Consider the following 18,350-nt stretch of genomic DNA (forward strand, 5'->3'; position numbering starts at 1 on the left):
TTGTTGTTGTTGTTGTTGCTTGTTTGTTATGTTTTTTTTTGTTTTGTTTTCCCACAGGAGTATAGTAGGAGAGAAATCTGAGTAGGTTTGCACTGGTCTTTGCAAGAATTAGAGTTCTTTCCACAGCATGGCAGAGTCCGCTGTTTCTTGCATATCGGCATCATACTCTATTCTTTCATTAGATGAACAAGAGTGCAGAAGGGAAGAACTTAAGGAGTAAAGGGAAGAACTCAAGGAGTAACACTGTGTGCCCTTTTGTTACAGGTAAAGGAGCATCTCCCAATGATTGCTATGAGATATACTGTGGACCCTATCCAGAGTCTGAACCTGAGGTTAAAGCAGTGGCTCGCTTTATCAGAGATCACAAAGACATCATTAAAGCATACATAACAATGCACTCTTACTCCCAGTTGGTATTGTTCCCATATTCTTACACCACGAAGAAAAGCAAAGACCATGATGAGCTGGTAAGTCTTCCTGCTTCCTTAAGTTTCACATTTATTTCAGAACTTCTTACCCTGCTTGGTTATGCTTGTAATAAGGGAGTCACAATATTCTGAAGATCAAGAAATTGGAAGTGAAATTTCTCCTCTTAAGAACTGACAGAGGTCTGGGCTGGTCTAGCAGTGTGCAAACCAGCCAGCTACTTTTGGAGACTGGAAAAAATAAAATATTTATCCCAGATTGATAGCACATCATCAATCCCTGATACTTTGAAGCTGTTGGTAAAAAAGTGGAGTGTCAGTTCTTTGGACAACTGGAAAGGACATTTGGGTAAATTCATAATGAAGTCGTGTGGTTTGCATGCACATAATCTTACATGACTATGTTATATGGAAGTACTCGGTTGTGTAACTCTGAAAAATACCCTCTACATACCAAAGCAATGAGGTGTTCTGGTGGATACTCGTTATTTTTATTAAAGGTATTTTGTGAGGGATACTTATCTTAAAATGGTTCTAATGGTAGGATGGATACCATACCCTGCTTAGGCAGAATTTTAGATCCTTGAGCCACCAGACCACATGGTAAAAACTCTTCTAGAAGACAGGCAGAGCACAAAATAGAAAAAGTAGCCAGTGCTTTTCCCCAGTAACTGGAAAACTTTGAGTTTCCTGGATCTGGAAAGGAGATCCAGGCTAAAATGGGATTTTTAAAAACAAAATAATTAAGCTATAAAATTAGGTGCATAGCTTAGTATTTTTATTTTATTTTATTTTATTTTATTTTATTTTATTTTATTTTATTTTATTTTATTTTATTTTATTTTTTAATGTAAAGTCTTCAAGCTCCTTGGAACAAGGAATTCCCTCTCCTACACTTCATAGCCCACTTTGGGTGTTCCTAGGCTCCAAGTGCAGAGGCAACACATTTTTTTATTTGAAACAATGGCTCCTGCACAGCACTAAGGAAGGAGCAGAAAATTGTGTAAAGGGGAACCATAAATCTGATTTTCACGCTCTGGGATTTGCCATATGGGAAGACAGCACATGTCTGAGGTACGCACATCATTTCATGTGTCACATGAATCCTTACATAGTGACAAACAGTAAGAGAGTTTAGAAAGATATAGGATTGACATTTGCATATACTGGCAACAATCCACACTTACTGCTGTCATTTTCACTGCTTTTTAACCTTATGCATCTCCCAGGTCACTTAACGTATACGTTTTTTTTAATCTTCATGTTCTATAGATAGGAATACTGTAAAAAGTGCACATGGAATGCATTGGAAGCATCTTACTTTGACAAAAAACAAAAAAACAGTCCAATGTAGTGTTTCCATTGGTAACCAGTGCCAGTGTGTTCAGAAGAAATAAAAAAAAAAAAAAGTCAGTAATGTAAATATAGAACAAAATAATCCCAAACAGCATATGTTCTTATGCTGTCTTGGTTACTGTTTAATTTACTGAAACAAAGTATTTTATTTGCCTGCATTAAAAAATGTATTTGTGACTGTAGAGCAGAAGGAAATGCACTAATTCTGGGCCTTCAGTCCTCTATGTGGCTTAAGAGTAGAATTTCCTCAATGCAAATCATGTGCTGCTGGTTTTAGTCAATAGTACATGAATCACTATTTAAATACTGTGGCAAAAAAAAAGGAAAAATATGAGACAAGTGGGAATATATAGGTCCCATCTATATTTTTTATCTAGATACAACAGAAATGGAATCTGTAGCATGGGTTTACACTGAAAGTTTTAACCATACTGTTGCTTTTTTATATTTGTTTGTTTGGTTGTTTTTTTAGAGCCTTTTATATGCATATTTAACTAATACGAAATCCAGAGCAGGACGTAAATAAATCTTAACTGAATATATATTAACAATTATCACAAAGCTTCAAAGCTAATAATGTTTTGCTAATTTCAGGAAAGTCTGGCAAAGAAAGCAGCTAAAGCTATAAAAAGAACAACAAATTCCATTTATAGACTTGGTACTGGTGCACGAACAATTTGTAAGTATGACTTTTTATTACAACAACAAGCATGATAGCATATGCTTGTTATCTTCAGGACACAGCTTTTGGACAGAAAATTGAAGCTATGGTTTCAAGTAACTTACCTTTTTTTTTTCCCTTCCTTGTGTAGATTTAGCTCCTGGAGGTTCAGATGACTGGGCTTATGATCTTGGAATTAAATACTCTTTTACCATTGAGCTTCGGGACACAGGAACTTACGGATTTTTGCTTCCTCCTGAAGAAATTCAGCCAACTTGCTTAGAAGCACTTTCTGCTGTCAAAGAGATTGCGCAGCATGTTCTTCAAAATTTGTAAAGTTTTATATAATTTATATAATGGCTATATTTAGTTAGGTCACATAACAATAAAAAGACTGCTGCTTTACTAAAAGTATTTTTATATAGGAGAAAAAGGAATAGCGACACCCCATACACTTCATTTTGGAATACCTCAAGCTTATTTTACCATATTTCCACACCTGTGAATACAACAGTAGTTCAATCTCACTAAGAAAGGCACTCAAGAGTCTCTAAGAAGTCATTTAAAATACTATTTATTAGTCCTAGCACTGTAAAGGGAAAACAGTATTGATAATTTTACGTCCCTTTAGATGGTTGGAACCCCAGGTGTAGCATCATATGGGCCTCTGATCCACATGCAGCATGCAGGGCTGCCCCTACCTATAGAAGAGATTCCTCCATTTGGTCATTTGTGCTATTACAGGATTTTCTGACTAGAAAACAACTCTATTCATTACTTCTACTGTCAAACTGAAAGGATGTTCACATGAGAACTTCTTGCTGCACTTTTAGATAAAGGCAAGGACACGCAGACAACCTCATCACTGATACTAAGTGGGAGCTGCCTGCAGGCTCCTCCACTGCAATTAGTTGGTGAAGTTCATTTATCCTGTGGCCAACGGTTTGTATGCACCTCATGTGTCTGAAGAGTGGAGGCCCTGGAGCGTGTCCAGAGAATGGCTACGGAGCTGGTGAAGGGCCTGGAGCACAAGTCCTGTGAGGAGCGGCTGAAGGAGCTGGGGGTGTTTGGTCTGGGGAAGAGGAGGCTCAGGGGAGACCTCATTGCTCTCTGCAGCTACCTGAAAGGAAGGGGTGGGGAGCTGGGGGTCGGCCTCTGCTCACGGTAACTAGTGATAGGACCAGAGGGAATGGCCTCAAGTTGTGCCAGGGGAGGTTCAGGTTGGCAATGAGGAGACATTTCTGCTCAGAAAGAGCAGTCAGGCACTGGGACGGGTTGCCCAGGGAGGTGGTGGGGTCACCGTCCCTGGGGGTGTTCAAGGAGAGGTTGGACGTGGTGCTTGGGGATGTGGTTTAGTGGTGACACTGGTGGTAGGGGGATGGTTGGACCAGGTGATCTCAGAGGGCTTTTCCAACCCTAATGGTTCTGTCCTGTACCGTGGGGATACCCATATGAATGCAATAACAATCCCAAGACAGGCTTCAAGTGTGCGGAGAAGACAAATCCAACTAACTGCTGGCGTGCAGGACCATAACTTTGTGCAAGCCCAGAGGGCTGGGAGAGGATTCCACCCTGCTTGGGGACCGCGAGCAGCACCTCACCGCGGGCAGACCCCCACAGGAGCGCGGCGGGAGGCAGAGAACCCGAACCCTCCCTCCCTCCCCAACATGGCGGCGCCGCCTCCCCCTCTCCTCCCCCGCTGCCCGCCGCCATCACGGCGCAGGGGCCGCCGGGAGGGGAGGGCCGAGCCGAGCCGAGCCGAGCCGGGCCGAGCCGTGCCGATCCCGGCCGAGCAGTGCCGATCCCAGCCGGGCCGGGCCGGGCCGGGCCGTGCCGCTTTCCCCGCGGCCCTGAGGCAGGGCGGCCGGGCGGCGGTGGGCGCCGTGGGGCTGCGGGAGCGGCTGGCGCTCCCCGCCTTCCTCTCCGTGTCGCTCCGCGCTCAGGCCCGGGAGGACGGACTCCCCCCTCGCCCCCTCCCACCCTCTCCGCCCCGGGCGGCGGCGGAGGAGGCGGCGGGGAGCGGGGAGGCAGCGGAAGGAGCAGGTGAGGGCGGCCGGGCCGGGAGGGGACGGGGACGGGGTGAGGTGAGGGGGGGGGGGGGTGCCGTTGAGCCTCCCGCCTGCTCGGCTGTTGATTGTGGTTATTTATTTATTTATTTATTTATTTATTTATTTTTAATTATGTTTTGTTCGCTTTTATGGTTTGTTTTCGGCCTCCTCCCGCTTTTCTGAAGGAGCGGCAGGGTCGCCATTTCCTCGGCGCGGCCGCGACCCGCCCGGGGCCTCGCCGCCGGCTTTTCTCCCTCAGCCCTCGCCTACGCTGTGGGGCCTCATGCTGAGGGGCTGGGGGGGTGCAGCAGGAGCAGGCAGGGCCCGGCAGCCTCGCAGGGCCCTTTCTGTAAGGGTTCAGCGCCGTGCCCCTCGGCAGGAGGGCTCGCCCTGCCGTCAGGGCCTGTCTGCGGGCTGCAGGGGTGGATTAGCGGGTGGCCGAGCCCTCAGGAACCAGCCCTGCTCCTCAGGGTGTCCCACTGCCCCAGCACCGTAACGTGGCTGTCCGGTTCGCAGATAACATCTCCAACCTTTAAGGGCTAATCCAGCTTGGATCTGCCCCCGCCAGGCTGTCTCTTACCCTGCTAAAACATCATCTTTGAGCACGAGGGCTTCGCTAGGCAAGGCACGAAACGCTGCAGACCTTCTTCTATCATCCTAGGCCCTGGTTCTTTTATTTTTGTTACCTTTTGGATGCCAAGCGTGGTTTTATGCAGGTGGAAACATAATTGGCAGTTCCTCATCCTTGCCAACGGAGAAAAGCCATGTGTTAAAATGAGAGGGGTGGCTTCGAGTTAGCAGGGCGATGGGTTGGCAGCGTGGGGCTGTGAAAGTAAGCTCAGAATAATTTTGAGTCTTCTGTCAAGCAGACTTCTCTGTGTGGGTTGAAGATCGCTAGACTGGCATCCCATAAAAGTATTTGAGCTAAGCTAGTATCTGAGGTGTGTTTTTTTTTTTTTTTTTGCAAGTTGGTTAACTACACGTTTTACTATTTTTAACGTTATCTTTAGGTAGTGGAACTGTGGAGCTCCTTCAGGTATCCCTGTTTGATTAGCATCGTGTCACAGAAACGTTAGCCTTGTAATTAGAAGCAAAACCCTTTCAGCTCAAAATCTCTCCCTTTGAGAAAAAGAAAGGGGAGTTCTGCCCCTTTTCCTCTTTCCAAGCTGTTATTTAGTCATCAGCGGTTATCAGTAATTTAGTTTATCCTAGAGTTTTAATCGGGTTGTGTCTGAAGTTGTATTAGATTTTAATTTTTAAAGTTTGATTGTTACTTTAAATGGAATATTATTTGTCATTTTACAGGTAGGATATTTGACATAATACTTAGCTTGTGTGTGGTGTACATGTATGCATGCAAACTTGCCAGTCATGTTTTGGACTTTTTAAAGAGATCTCATCTCTTTACAGAGTTTTGTGAACTTTGCTTTTGTTGAATTTTGTTATGTCTTAGCTACTAGTCTACTTGTAGAAGTAGGATTGGTTTTTGCAGAGTACTGGATTAGTTTTTTTTTGGGGGGGGGAAAGCAGATGTTTCAGATGTGTTTCACTTGATTGTGGCTTATCTAATATCATACTTCTATTGAAGAAAAATGTCAAGCATGCTTGACCCCAAAATGTAGCAGTACTGGTAACAAACACACAGAATTTCTACAAATATTATGTCAATCATAACACATTTCACTGATTTCAGTTCCTTGGGTAGTGCCTGTAGGTATACTCAAATCTATCCACGTTTAGGATTTATTCATAAAGTAACCCCCTGAGGTATATTTCACTTCAAATTGTAGTATAGATAGTGTCCTTAACTGATTGCCACAGTGGGAGACAAAGTTCCTGCATTAAAGAATAACGTAGATTTATCTATCATTAAACAAGTTATCATAGTGTTAAAGTACTTCTGATTTATGAGATTTATTCCTGCAGATGTTATTCATGTATGGAAAAGTAATAATGCTGTATAGTTTCTACAGTTAAAATCATAGCTCAAGAATTTGATTTATTAGTATAAAGTTGATTTCCATAGTGTCTTACCCTTCCTATTACGGGACCTAGCGTATTTGTTAGTAGAAGGAAGCTGTTCCAGAAGTTGAAGATACTTCAGAAACGCTAAGTAGATTTAGCAATGCAGTGCTGTGTACCTGAAATAGAGAAATTCATAAGTTTTACTTGGAAAAAAAAAAATCATTGTTGTAAATATTTGAAATATCAAACGGGAAACCTGACTGCTTGAGGCCCAGTCCGCACTGATGCTCGGTGTTGTCTGATCCACGTGAGTGTTTGGTGAGGCGATGGTAGTTTGGGAACAGGAGTTGGATGGAAAGGAGCCATCGGTGTGGGAGGAATAGCAGGATCATGATCAAGAAGGGTAAAGCAGTGTAAGATGAAAACGAGGAAGAACTGAGCAAGTTACAGGATTTTTTTTTTATTTATCCATTGGGTGTTGAATTGTAATTGTTTATCCGTTAACTTGCCACCTGAAAAATTTGGAAGTGAAATATTTCACTTAAATTTTTCTGGTCCTTTCCCCCTCGCTATGCTTTCTATAAGCAAGGGGAGCATTTCTATGCTTGCCAGTAATACAAAACCACCACTTTTCATCTAAAATCTCAATCGCAGCATTGTTCTTACAGTCTCTGTTTATCTGACTTGCTTGGTCTTTGGGAGAATGCGAATGGGAGTGCCTGCATATGCAGATACAGTCTCTGAGATGCGATGTGTGTGTGCAGCGTGTGAATATTCCTCGATTTGTCTCTGGATAACATGCCCGGGCTCTGATCCTGCAGCCTGCAGAACAGGTCTATTCTCCTACAAGTGAAATCTCATCGTGTGGTTCTGGTGGCAGGAGTAAGGCCCTTGTGTGATAACCTGTGCTTACAGAAAGTAACGAGCTGTCCAGTCCCAGCATGCTGTTTTGGTTTGCTTGAAATAGTTTCTCATGAAATATATCTTCTGTTAACAAACTATCTGTTTTTAATAGCAAACTAGTGGGTATGGGAGGGAACTAAGGACTGACAGAATGTTGCCTGGTTTTTATTTTCACATTCCAAGTTTTTATTTTATTTAAAAGCACCTTTTCCCCCCCCCTTTTTTTTTTTTTCCCTAACCTTAGAAGATTCAGGGTTGGATGGTGTTCTCTTGATTTCCTTGTAAGTAGTTATCAGGCCAATTACAGGGAAGTTGGCAGTTGGAATGAAATAATCTGTTCAGTTATTATATTGCCCTCTTAATCCTCTCCGTGTTTACAGTTACCCTTTTAAGCCTAGTCATCATCATAATTTCCTATCGAGGTGAATTCCAAGAAGGTACTAGTTACTGGGTAAAGGGCGACATTTTAAAATATCTGTATATATCTTTTGCCTCTGTTTTTCATGGAAATGAAAGGACATTCAAGTTAGGAGGCCAAACGTTTGTAAATTTTTCACATCTGTATACTGCTGTCATGTCACTGTGCTGTACTTATGTATTAGGTGCACCCATTTTATCTGTCTTTCATGTGTGGAATCCCCCCTCTCCCTCTGCCATTGCCAGTGCCGTTCTTCTAACCTTTTTTTGTTTCAGATATGGCTCTTTTTACTGTAACCGTTTAAACCAAATTCAGTATTTGGTATGTGATCGCCTATAATAAAAATGCTTCTGCATATGTCAGTATATTTTTGTATCCTCCGAAGGGTGTAGCTGCATGGAACTTGACAAATTCAGCGGGTTTTTTGCTAAAATACAGCGGGGATCAATCCTGAAACGGAAGGGTGCTCAGCTAGATTAGTTGTGGTATTGTTTTGCTTTCTAACTTTAATGGTTTATCCTGTCAGACTTTATAACTACTGCTGCACATTGAGCTGTCCACAATGACTCCTAATTGTTTTTCTCGGAAGACTGGACTAATTTGAACTCATCAAGTATTTAGATAAAATCATTTCTTCTTGTGTGCATTACATTATATTTATTTGCATTTCATCTGCTGTTGTATTACTCGATTTCCTAACTCAATTAGATCTCTCTGGAAATCTCCACAGTTTTTACTAACCCAAATAATTTCCTTCTACTGGCAAATTCTCCTGTTTCACTGTCTGCTTCCATCCTCAAGAGCACTAATGAATGTTAACCATTGTTTTTAATGTCTGGTACACACCACATGGTTAACTTTTTGCCCTCTGAGCATCTTGGTTAAGGTCTAGGTTATATCAACCCTACCTGGGTGATTCTTCAGATAATCCAAGGCTTAGAAGTAGTCACTAGAGCTGAGAAATCTCACAAATACATAGCATAAGCTTTCTTCTGTTGTCTATAAAATGAGGTAAAGTACTTAGCAAGAGCTTCAGCCCAGTTTTGTTTGTAGAAAGTGGACGGATGTCAGCTTCTAGGGAGGTCTCGCCATTCAAGTAACAGTAGGATTCAGAAATTTCACCAAGCTACAAGGAAAATAAGCAGGTATTATCAAACTTTGAAGTGTAAAATGTAAGTCACAGCAGTGATACATTTTCTATGCAGTTGTACACGTTTATACCTTATTATTACTTTTTTACTGTAGAATGGAAGCTTACAGTCAATGCTATGGGAGCGTGCTGCTGGTCAGATGAGTGGCATTTGGTACTAACCCAGCGTGGTGGGGGCTAGTTTAAAAATGTATTCTGACTGTATGGACGAGCTTTTTGGCATTTGAGGCTCTTGTTTGGGTGTAAGAAATCAGCTGAAGTGCGTGTGCACTGAGCGCAGTAACACGGGGATGGGGCAGAAGAGAGCAGAAGGGCAGCAGGTTGGTGTTGAGCTAATCATGTTACATTGACTAATGAGCTCCAGAGTGGTAGCGTTTGGCTGTATAACAAAGAGGTGGCTTCTTGAGCTGCATGGAAATTGTCCTGCAACTGGCAGACTTTCCCAAATTTGTGTTGTTTCCGTGCAAGTTGATAACACTTAAAGAACGCACAATAGATCCTGGAGCCCATCGTCTCCTTTTTCAATAACCCGTCTCTATTGCCCAGCATCATGCTTTATTTTTAGATTGTTTTCTTCCTGTTTTCAGTAACACCTTTTTTTTTCTCAGGTAAGATAAATGATAAATTGTGACTTCTTATTTGTCAAATGTGTGCTGTATTTGCTTCAAAATCTACTTTTTTTTTTTTTTTTTTTAATTAAACATAGTTACTTCTTGGGAAGCCTAATAGTTGTGTTACTTTTTTTTTTTTTTTTTTTTTTTTTTTAATATATTTGGCTAGTTCCAAATAGTTGAGTGATATAAATCAGTAAGAAGTAAAGAGTGTGGATGATGTCAAGGTGGTTTTCAATAGGCTGTCATGCATAACTAAGGAAAAAAAAAAAAAAAAGGAACTCTCATTTTCAGACACGCTTCTGAAAATGGGAGCCATTTTTAGTAGTTGGAATCTTTCGGAGAGGTCGGTGAAGTAATGTTAAAAGTTCTTTTCGCTTGAAGTCACTTGAATTGGTGCAGAAAAATACAGGAACAAGGAAAACATCTGTACTGTGTATTGTTTGCTACCTAAACGAATAACATTATATGATCTTTCCCAAAGGGAAGCTGAAGAATCCAAAGCAGGTCATAAAATAAAGTGAAAAATGATTATTACTGGTGTTCTGCTGAGTAGTTTGAATCAGAGACATTCCTTGTAATTAAATACATTTCACTCATTTATGACTTCTGTTTCTTTCTTCATCACCTCTGCAGCAACTCTTGCAACGCGTATCATACTATTTTATTCATGTGAGTTCAGTGTCAATAGCCCCAGACTGAAGGATTTTACAGTTTTGCTTTTTTTTTTTGGTTGAAGTAGTACAAAATGTCAAAAATTAGAAGGAAGGTCACAGTGGAAAATACCAAGACCATATCCGATAGCACATCCCGAAGACCCAGTGTGTTTGAAAGGCTTGGACCCAGCACTGGAAGTACTGCAGAGGTGAGTTGTGAAAGCATTCTTCTTTTCCTCCCCACCCCAGCATCTTCTTTTCCAGGATTTAGATGGTGGGAAAACGTAGCTCACAAGTGCCAAATACTCAGATGTCACAGGTGTTAGTAAAGGTGAAAAGAACTCCTTAACTCATGGATGTTCAAAATACTAATGCTAGAGTTTTCAAATAAAGTGTGTTGTCCCAGCTTCTGGACAGGAGCAGTAGTACTGTACATTTTAATACTGTTTCCACCAACCTAATTTTTTCTCTGCCAGACCTGATTCTCGTTGTTGATCTTCTTTTTTTTTTTTTTTTGAGTTATATTACTGGTGGACAGAAAGTAGAGATAAATGGGAGTTAATGTGGAGTCATTTGTTTGTTCTGCCACACTCACACCGATGGTATTTCCAGAAATGAGTGTGAAATTCACCCAGTGATGTCTGTCTCTTAGACACAGTGCCGTAACTGGCTGAAGACTGGCAACTGCCTCTATGGGAACACATGTAGATTCGTACATGGCCCTTCACCACGAGGTAAAGGCTATAGCAGCAGTTATAGAAGGTAAATCAAGAACTCACTTTGAATTCTTCACATGCTGTAGGAAAATAGCTTTTGCAACTATGTCTTCTGTTCTTTTGTGTTTTTTGGTTTTGTTTTGTTTTGTTTTTTTTTAATAATGAAATGCTGTGGTGTGCCTAATGGTGTGTTTTATCAATAACCACTTGTATTGCGAAGCTGCTCAAAACAGTTCATTTGACAACCTGCAGTGGGTTTTCCCAGGATTTTTGTGTGTATGTAACTTTAAAAAGACCACTGGATGCAGATTAATTCCTTACATTACTTGAAATAAGGAAATCAAGTATCATAAAAAAATATTTTTTTATATGTGTAGTGTCACTGCAGCTTCTGATACACCTTTCTGTCCTTTACTAAAATACTGTTTTGTAACTACTTACAGCAATAATTGCATATTTGTAGCCCTCCTGCCTTCACTGTACTGTTTGATTAAGGTGTATAACCTTTCTAGCTGTGAGAAAACACTTTTCTTCAAAACACAGTGTTGTAACTTCGTTAGCTGTAGGCTAAATATCCTATATCAAAACAAGAGATGCTAAAAGTTACTACTTTTTTTCAGAAAACAGAATTTTTACTGTTACTCCCACGTTACTCTCATTTTAAAATGCGTTTTTTCCCACTGTCCCCTGTATGGTGTAACACCGTGCTTGTCAACTGAAACCAAACGTAGCAGTAAGTTTGTACTATTAATTTTATAAAGGACAAAAAAAAAAGAACAAACATAGTCATTTGTAGAGAATGAAGACTTCATAGAAAGGGTAACCATGCAAAAACTCTGCTGTTTCCTGAGCTACAGTGATGTCAGTGTTACCTTTAGATTACAGACGGGTGCACTGAAGCATCAAAATGTAAAGCAACTTGGTGAAGGTCAAACAGGAAGGTTGGCTCGATGTTCTTTCCTGCTCTTGTGCCATACTCTCAGGATGATCTTGACTTTGCTTGTTTGATCTTCTAACGTGGCAGCCTCTGGGATACGAAATACATCACTAAACTTGATGTTTATTTCGCTGTGCGAAAGATCTTACTCTGCTCTGTGCTGAATGTTCCAAATGGGGGCAAAAAAAAACAGTGATTTATTGGTAGAGATTAAATTAAAAAACTTCAATGTAGCATGCTGCTTTCTCCTTGCTTTCAGAGTTTGGAACGCACAGTTTGTGGTTCTGCTTGGTCATTTGAAGAGAAGTCACCTTTCTTTTAATGACTAAAGCCTTGTTACTGCCGCACTGTCACCACTAACACTTAAGAACAACGCTGATTTACTTACTACTAACTTTTTCTTCCTATTAGGAATGTACTAAAAAAAGTCAAAGGATGGTTCTTGCTGCTCATTTGGCTGATATGTTCAACATTTTAATAAAGATGTTCGTAAAGGAAAAAATAAAAAACAAGGGGCAGGGGGGCAAGCCCTCCTACTAAAGCAGACAAATGAAAAAAGCACACTTGTCTTCAGACGATTCTACTGAGAGCTCTTGGCTAGGCACAGAAAAAGCTGTTTTTCTTACATAATAGAAGTTTTTATGCTATTCAGCAACATTTTACAAATGTATCCAGGTAGTTTAAATGTAATTTTATTGGCTTTGTGCAAGTCAAGCTAATGCTGATTCCACACCAGTTCAGTTTAAGCAGTATTCCTATTCACATGTCTGGGACGTGCTGGTGGTGTGGCCACACGTGTGTTCAGCGTTCACTGCTGGCAGTCTTTTGTCTGCTTTGCAGGCAGTTTGGTAGGACACGGCACATCATTATCCCTTCCTTGCTCCTCCTATTTCATACCTGTCGAAATAAAGTCTCATTGTTAATGGGTTTTCTGACCATAATTCTTCCCTTGGTTCAAATCATCACCAGACAATAGGAAAATTTGATTCTAAAAAGTGAAAAAAGCCTTCTAAAGGTAGTGTGTGTGTTTCAGCATTAATGCTGCTTCTCACATCATGAGTTTTCATCCTTCTGTTTAAAACAACTAGCATGTTTTTACATGTAAAACTTTGCTGATAAGCATAGTAAGAACCCAGTACTAGACCTGCCCTTCCAGGCATCTGAAAGAAGCAGCAGCTAATAAAGGAAGAGCCGTGTGTAAACATGCTGTCCCGCGAGGAATTTTGCTCTGCCCATGGATTGGCAGCTATCCCATCCGTCTTAGATTATTGTCAGGATCTGTGCCACTGTAGTACCCGTCTCTTTCCTGAACCTCTTAATTCTGCATCCTTACACAGGGTTTAAAAAATAAACAAGCAACAGTAGGAGGTAAGAACGTATGAATCTTAAAAAGTACAAACACTGTTGCACAGGAAACTGAAACCAGGACAGTGTCTCATGAGCACTGAGTTATTATATACATGAAATGCTAATCTGGCTGTACACACCCACGTGCACACACACACAAATTCCCTGCTGGGCGTACTGTAATGTGTGCCTGCTGCTAGCAGACATCTCCCAGAGTTGGGAGATAGGTACAGAAGCAGATGGAGGTGCTGTTCAAATGTGCATTTCTCCTGGAGAACTGAGCTGCGGCAGGAAATAACGCTGTTTAAAATCACATAACTGCACTGCTTAAAATTGGAAACGGTGAAATTCAGCGGTTTTGGCCTTGCTTAAAATACGGGCCCCTCCCAAAATGTTAATTCATTAAAGTTATTTTTCATTTAGTTTTCTTCTTTCATTGTACAGTGGTAATACTGTGCAGCCTTTTGTGCAGAAGGTTCTACCAGTTACAATGTAAACTTACAGTCTTAAACTGTAGAATTAAAATGTAGAATTAAAATCATGTATTTTTAGGGGTGAAATTCAGCAGCATGCATTACCTGGAATAAACAAAAACCCCTTTTGGAAGGGAAGAAAAAAGCAAGTGCATCAGTAGGCCATTTATAAAAACAAAAATTGTGGTGCACCTGAAGGGAAAACTAGTTAGTAGACCAGCTTGTTTTTCTGTGCATAAGCCAAAGCATCTGAAAGAGTCACAGCTTCCTGAGTAATTATTTCCTCAATAACATGAGATTGAAAATTTGGCAAATATTTGATATTTTTGGCTTTTATGCTATAATACTTGGGGGGAAGGAGGGCAGTGTGTGGACCAACTGGATGGTTACCTTGACTTTGCTCCAGTCTTCTCCCAAAGCTGTAAAACAAAACAAAAACAAAATGAACAAAAAAGATAAAAACAAAACAAACCCAAGAGCACAACACAACCCTGAAGCTGTAGCTTTTTTCATTCCTGTGATTTCTTGATGACTTTTATAATTTTAAAGCAGATTTAAATACTGTTTTAATAAAATAAGTTTTTTCTTCCCTCCCTTCCACACTGGAAAAGGGTGTTAATTGAAGGTGATACGGTTTGCATTATTTTTTTCCACTCCAGCATATAACTTCAATAAATATCACAGTATTATACGTCTGTCTGGAAAATGTGTGGGCTACATTATAAGTTCTGTTGCTTTCTCCTTCAGCTACCAAGTTTTCCTGAGAATTGCTCTTCTTGAGGAATAATAATTACACCTACACTATCTGTAATCTCCTTGCCTTTGAAATTGATTTTCAGTTTCACAAATCTGGATCCTTTGTGCCATACCTGAAACACTATTAAAAATCTAAGCTTTGAATTGCCACTTTAATATTGAAAGCTGGTCTGCATGTGGAGGTAGCTGATGGTTTGGAACGCCTCAGAGAATTTTTGTCATACAGAGGAATTCTGTTTCTAAGATGGGAGGGGAAAAAAAAAAAGATACTGAATTACAACCTTCACAAAACCCAGATACTTTAAAGATGATATAGCCATGTGTGCAAGGAAGGTAACTTGTTTATATTAGTATGCTGGATATTTTCTTGATCCTTGTTAGTGCTGAAAGAAGCAGCACGCTACTGTTTTGTACCATTCCTCTGGTCTAGACTGACCTGTATTTGCAGTTTCATGAAGAATTAAACGCATTTGAAAATGAGAGCAGTCACTGGTCTTTTTCTTTTTTATATACTAAGGCACACAACATTGTGACATTGTTTAAAGAATTAAATACAGGTAACACTTCAAAAGAGGAAGTAGAAACAAATTACTGTGTTCCAAAGGTGCACGGGTTGAAAATGAAATCATGTTAATTTAAATATTTTAATATGCCTAAGCCGGGAAATAAAGTTTTCCTACTGTATGTTATGTGACAGGAAGGATGGAAGAAACAACTCTTTGTAAATGGAAACTAATTCAGTTAAAAAAAAAAAAAGGCAAATGCAAATTACATTATCCAAATATTAGATAAACTCTTTTAATCAACTAAAGTAGCATTTTTAACTCTTTCTTTAGCGTAAACCGATGGGTACAGATCCAATACTTCCATATAACCATTTCACAAAAGAATCTGTAATTAATTAAATGTAATTAAAGAATTCTGTAATTTGGTACAAATTACAGATTTACAGATTACAAATTTGGTACAAAAGTACCAAATTTGGTTTCAAGACAGATTTATATGAAGAGAAAATATGTTTTCTTGAACCAAAACATCATCTGAAGCAGCTCCTATGTCCCTTTTGCTTAGGAACTTGTTTAAATGCAAGAGTTGTTCTCATTTTAACCTATAGGGTGTGTGTGTGTATATATATATATATATACACACACATATATATATTTAACCTAATCTATTTAACCTATAATAAGAAGTTGATAAATCAGCTTCTGAATCCATATGAGGAGGTGATGAAATTATAAAGATACCTTATAGTAGTGTAGGATATTCCCCTTCCCACATCACAGTAATACATTTTACAGAAGATACACAGTTGCAAGACTAGTAGAGTTTTAAAATTAAATAATGAAATAGTTATGTTACTGCAAGATGGAAAATGAAGGAGGCCTCCAAGAGTGAATTTCTGATGCACAGCCTTGCAGCAGCCATTCTTTGTGTAGCAGTCCAACCAAGGTCATGGGAGGATGGCAATTAGGGCAGATGTTCTCCACTTCTGCATTTGGAGTTGTGCTTTTATGTGACTAACTGCTAGTCTACAGTAGTTAGACTCTGCGATAATTTCATGTATATAAATCAGTGCAGCTTAGCACATGGAGAAGGCTAAAGATAACTGGAAAGACTTGGTCTGAATGATTGTGAAACGTTTGCATGATGGTCAGAAAAAGAGGATTTGTTGTGGCTAGGATCAGCTGAAGCTGATTTAAAGTGGTTAGTGAGCCATGACATAGTACCATGTATACATACAAGTAATCTTACTTCCTAGAGTCAAGTCTTCCTTGATGTTCTGAAAGAGTTTTGGTTTTCATTTGTTTTTTCTTTGAGTGCCCATTAGAACTGAATACTTATTTTTCATCCTTATTGCTTTTGGTGGGAGGTTTAGATCTCTGTCTATATTAATGACAAAAATAGTTAAAAGATTGTATTTCTTTAAAAATGATCCCATAGAACTGGTCATATCATGTTTCTGTATTATACAGGTCACCAGAAAGGCCTACTGGAGATCTTCGGGAAAGAATGAAGAACAAACGTCAAGACGTTGAGGCTGAGCCACAGAAACGAAGTACAGAGGAATCGTCCTCTCCTGTTAGGGTAAGAATGGAGTTTGCAGAACTCCAGAATCCCTCAGTAGCAATTGGGCACTGTGTCCTAGAAACCTGATTGTGGTGCTTTGTAATACTTGAAATGTTTAACAAATTGATGATGTTGTACATAGTATGTGGCATATTTCATTATGAAGTGTCATAATAGTTGTAATTGAAATTTTATAGCACTGTTTGGTCTTTTGGTTCTCAGAGATTTTATAAGTCCTACAGACTAAAATGCCATAAATACTGATGAACAGCTATTTAATAACAGTGCAGACTCTTCAATATTACCAAGAAAGCATACTGACCATTGTTCAAATCATCCATTATTTTTCCCCCTGACATTTATTCATATCCATTGTTTATGTGCATCCTGACTTCAGTTGTTCATCTCAAATTTGCATTTGATGAGACAACACAGTTATTGTTGGGCTGGTCCATTTCACCTTCCTCCTCACGTATTCATTAGCCATCCCGACTGCTCATTTTTGGATCTTGCAACAAATTAATTTTTCATCATTCTCACTTCATAAGCATCTTTCTGCAATCCTAACCCCCCTCAAATATCAAAATTTACTTTAAAATTGTGTTATATACTTCTACACTGATGTTGCAAATAGAGACAGAGTTGGTAGTGTGATCCTGCCACCTGTGCTATCAGCATCAGTTTGTTCTTGTATCATGTTTTTTAAGACTTCCTATGAATAATGGTTAATTTTTCATTTTTTTTATTTTTGTGGAAAATCAGTTTTGCTTCTGCAGGTATTAACAGTATTCTTTTTTTTTTTTTTCCTCTGGATCTGTTTCTACTTGCTGTGTAAAATGAATTTTTCTGTCAGGTGTAAATAAATCAACAGCAGCTGCTATCATTAAATTAACAGAATGGCTTACCTTCCAATCATGTTTTCAGTTGCTGTTAATTTGTGTAAAATTTCAGTCTTTTCTTTTCTTAAATGTGTTTCTTTTATTTTCTAATAGTTTGAATAAACTGTTTAGTTACTAAGTACATGGTTGGTGGGAAAAGTGTTTTTTTTTTCCAACCATTATTAAAAATTTATTGTAACTTCTCTCCTGGTATAACTCTTAATTTTGATGTAATTCTGGGTTTGATTAGTTAACCCTGCTGCTTTTTATAGTGTTCTATTCATGTAATAATAAAATACTCTTAAACAACTAAACCCCAAATAAAGGTGAACTGGAAACAGGAGTCAAAAGGAATTGGAGAATTAGAGCATCTGTTAAAGTACCAAAGAGTTATTTACAGGATAAGCACACTGCAGAGAAAAAATTGCTCTGCTTCAGTCTCATAAAACAGAAGGCTGAGGAAACTACTGAGGTTTTTGTATTAATTGCACGGAGGCAACTGTGGAAAATATGGGATATCCAAAGAAAATATTCTGGAACAAATAGATGAAGAGTCATCAAGAGTTGCATTGCAAAGAACCAGGATATCCAAAAGAACAGAAGACTGAAGTAACTGAACTGCTTACAGAAATCTTGCTCCATCAGTAGTTACTCTTACGGTGGAGATCTAATGATTGACGTTCTCATCTCTTACTAAAGCTTCTGGGATAACTGAGGAAACGGATAAGAAGTCTTAATTTCATTTTGAAATAATGCAAGGTAGCTTGTTTCATGAAAAGTTTCATAATTGTGGTTTGTTTGTGATTTTTTTTTCTTTTTAAATAAAGAAGAAAGAGCACTGTTCCTGCAGTCAAAATTTGTGCTTCGCTGATCTGCTAGCATTGAAACTTGACCAGAGAGTAGAGGTTGACAGAAAACTGATATAAGTGAGATCTTAAATAGCTTCCTTTGAAACAAAGCTTTTGAGGAATGGATAGGTG

At 39.4% G+C, this 18,350-nt stretch overlaps 1 protein-coding gene across 1 annotated transcript in view; it reads left to right on the forward strand.

Moving 5' to 3' along the window:
• Positions 1-18,350, forward strand: part of ZC3H13 (zinc finger CCCH-type containing 13) — a gene marked incomplete at its 5' end in the record, with an annotated part of 68,489 nt that overhangs the window by 17,081 nt on the left and 33,058 nt on the right. The window contains 6 exons of the mRNA XM_084515506.1: positions 265-467; positions 2,376-2,460; positions 2,594-2,774; positions 3,988-4,485; positions 10,280-10,402; positions 16,399-16,510. Of these exons, the coding sequence (XP_084371632.1) occupies positions 265-467; positions 2,376-2,460; positions 2,594-2,774; positions 3,988-4,485; positions 10,280-10,402; positions 16,399-16,510 (1,202 nt within the window). The remainder of the gene's footprint in view (positions 1-264; positions 468-2,375; positions 2,461-2,593; positions 2,775-3,987; positions 4,486-10,279; positions 10,403-16,398; positions 16,511-18,350) is intronic.

The sequence above is a fragment of the Aythya ferina genome (genome assembly GCF_964211825.1).
Source record: "Aythya ferina genome assembly, chromosome: 1".
Classification (NCBI taxonomy): Eukaryota; Metazoa; Chordata; class Aves; order Anseriformes; family Anatidae; genus Aythya; species Aythya ferina.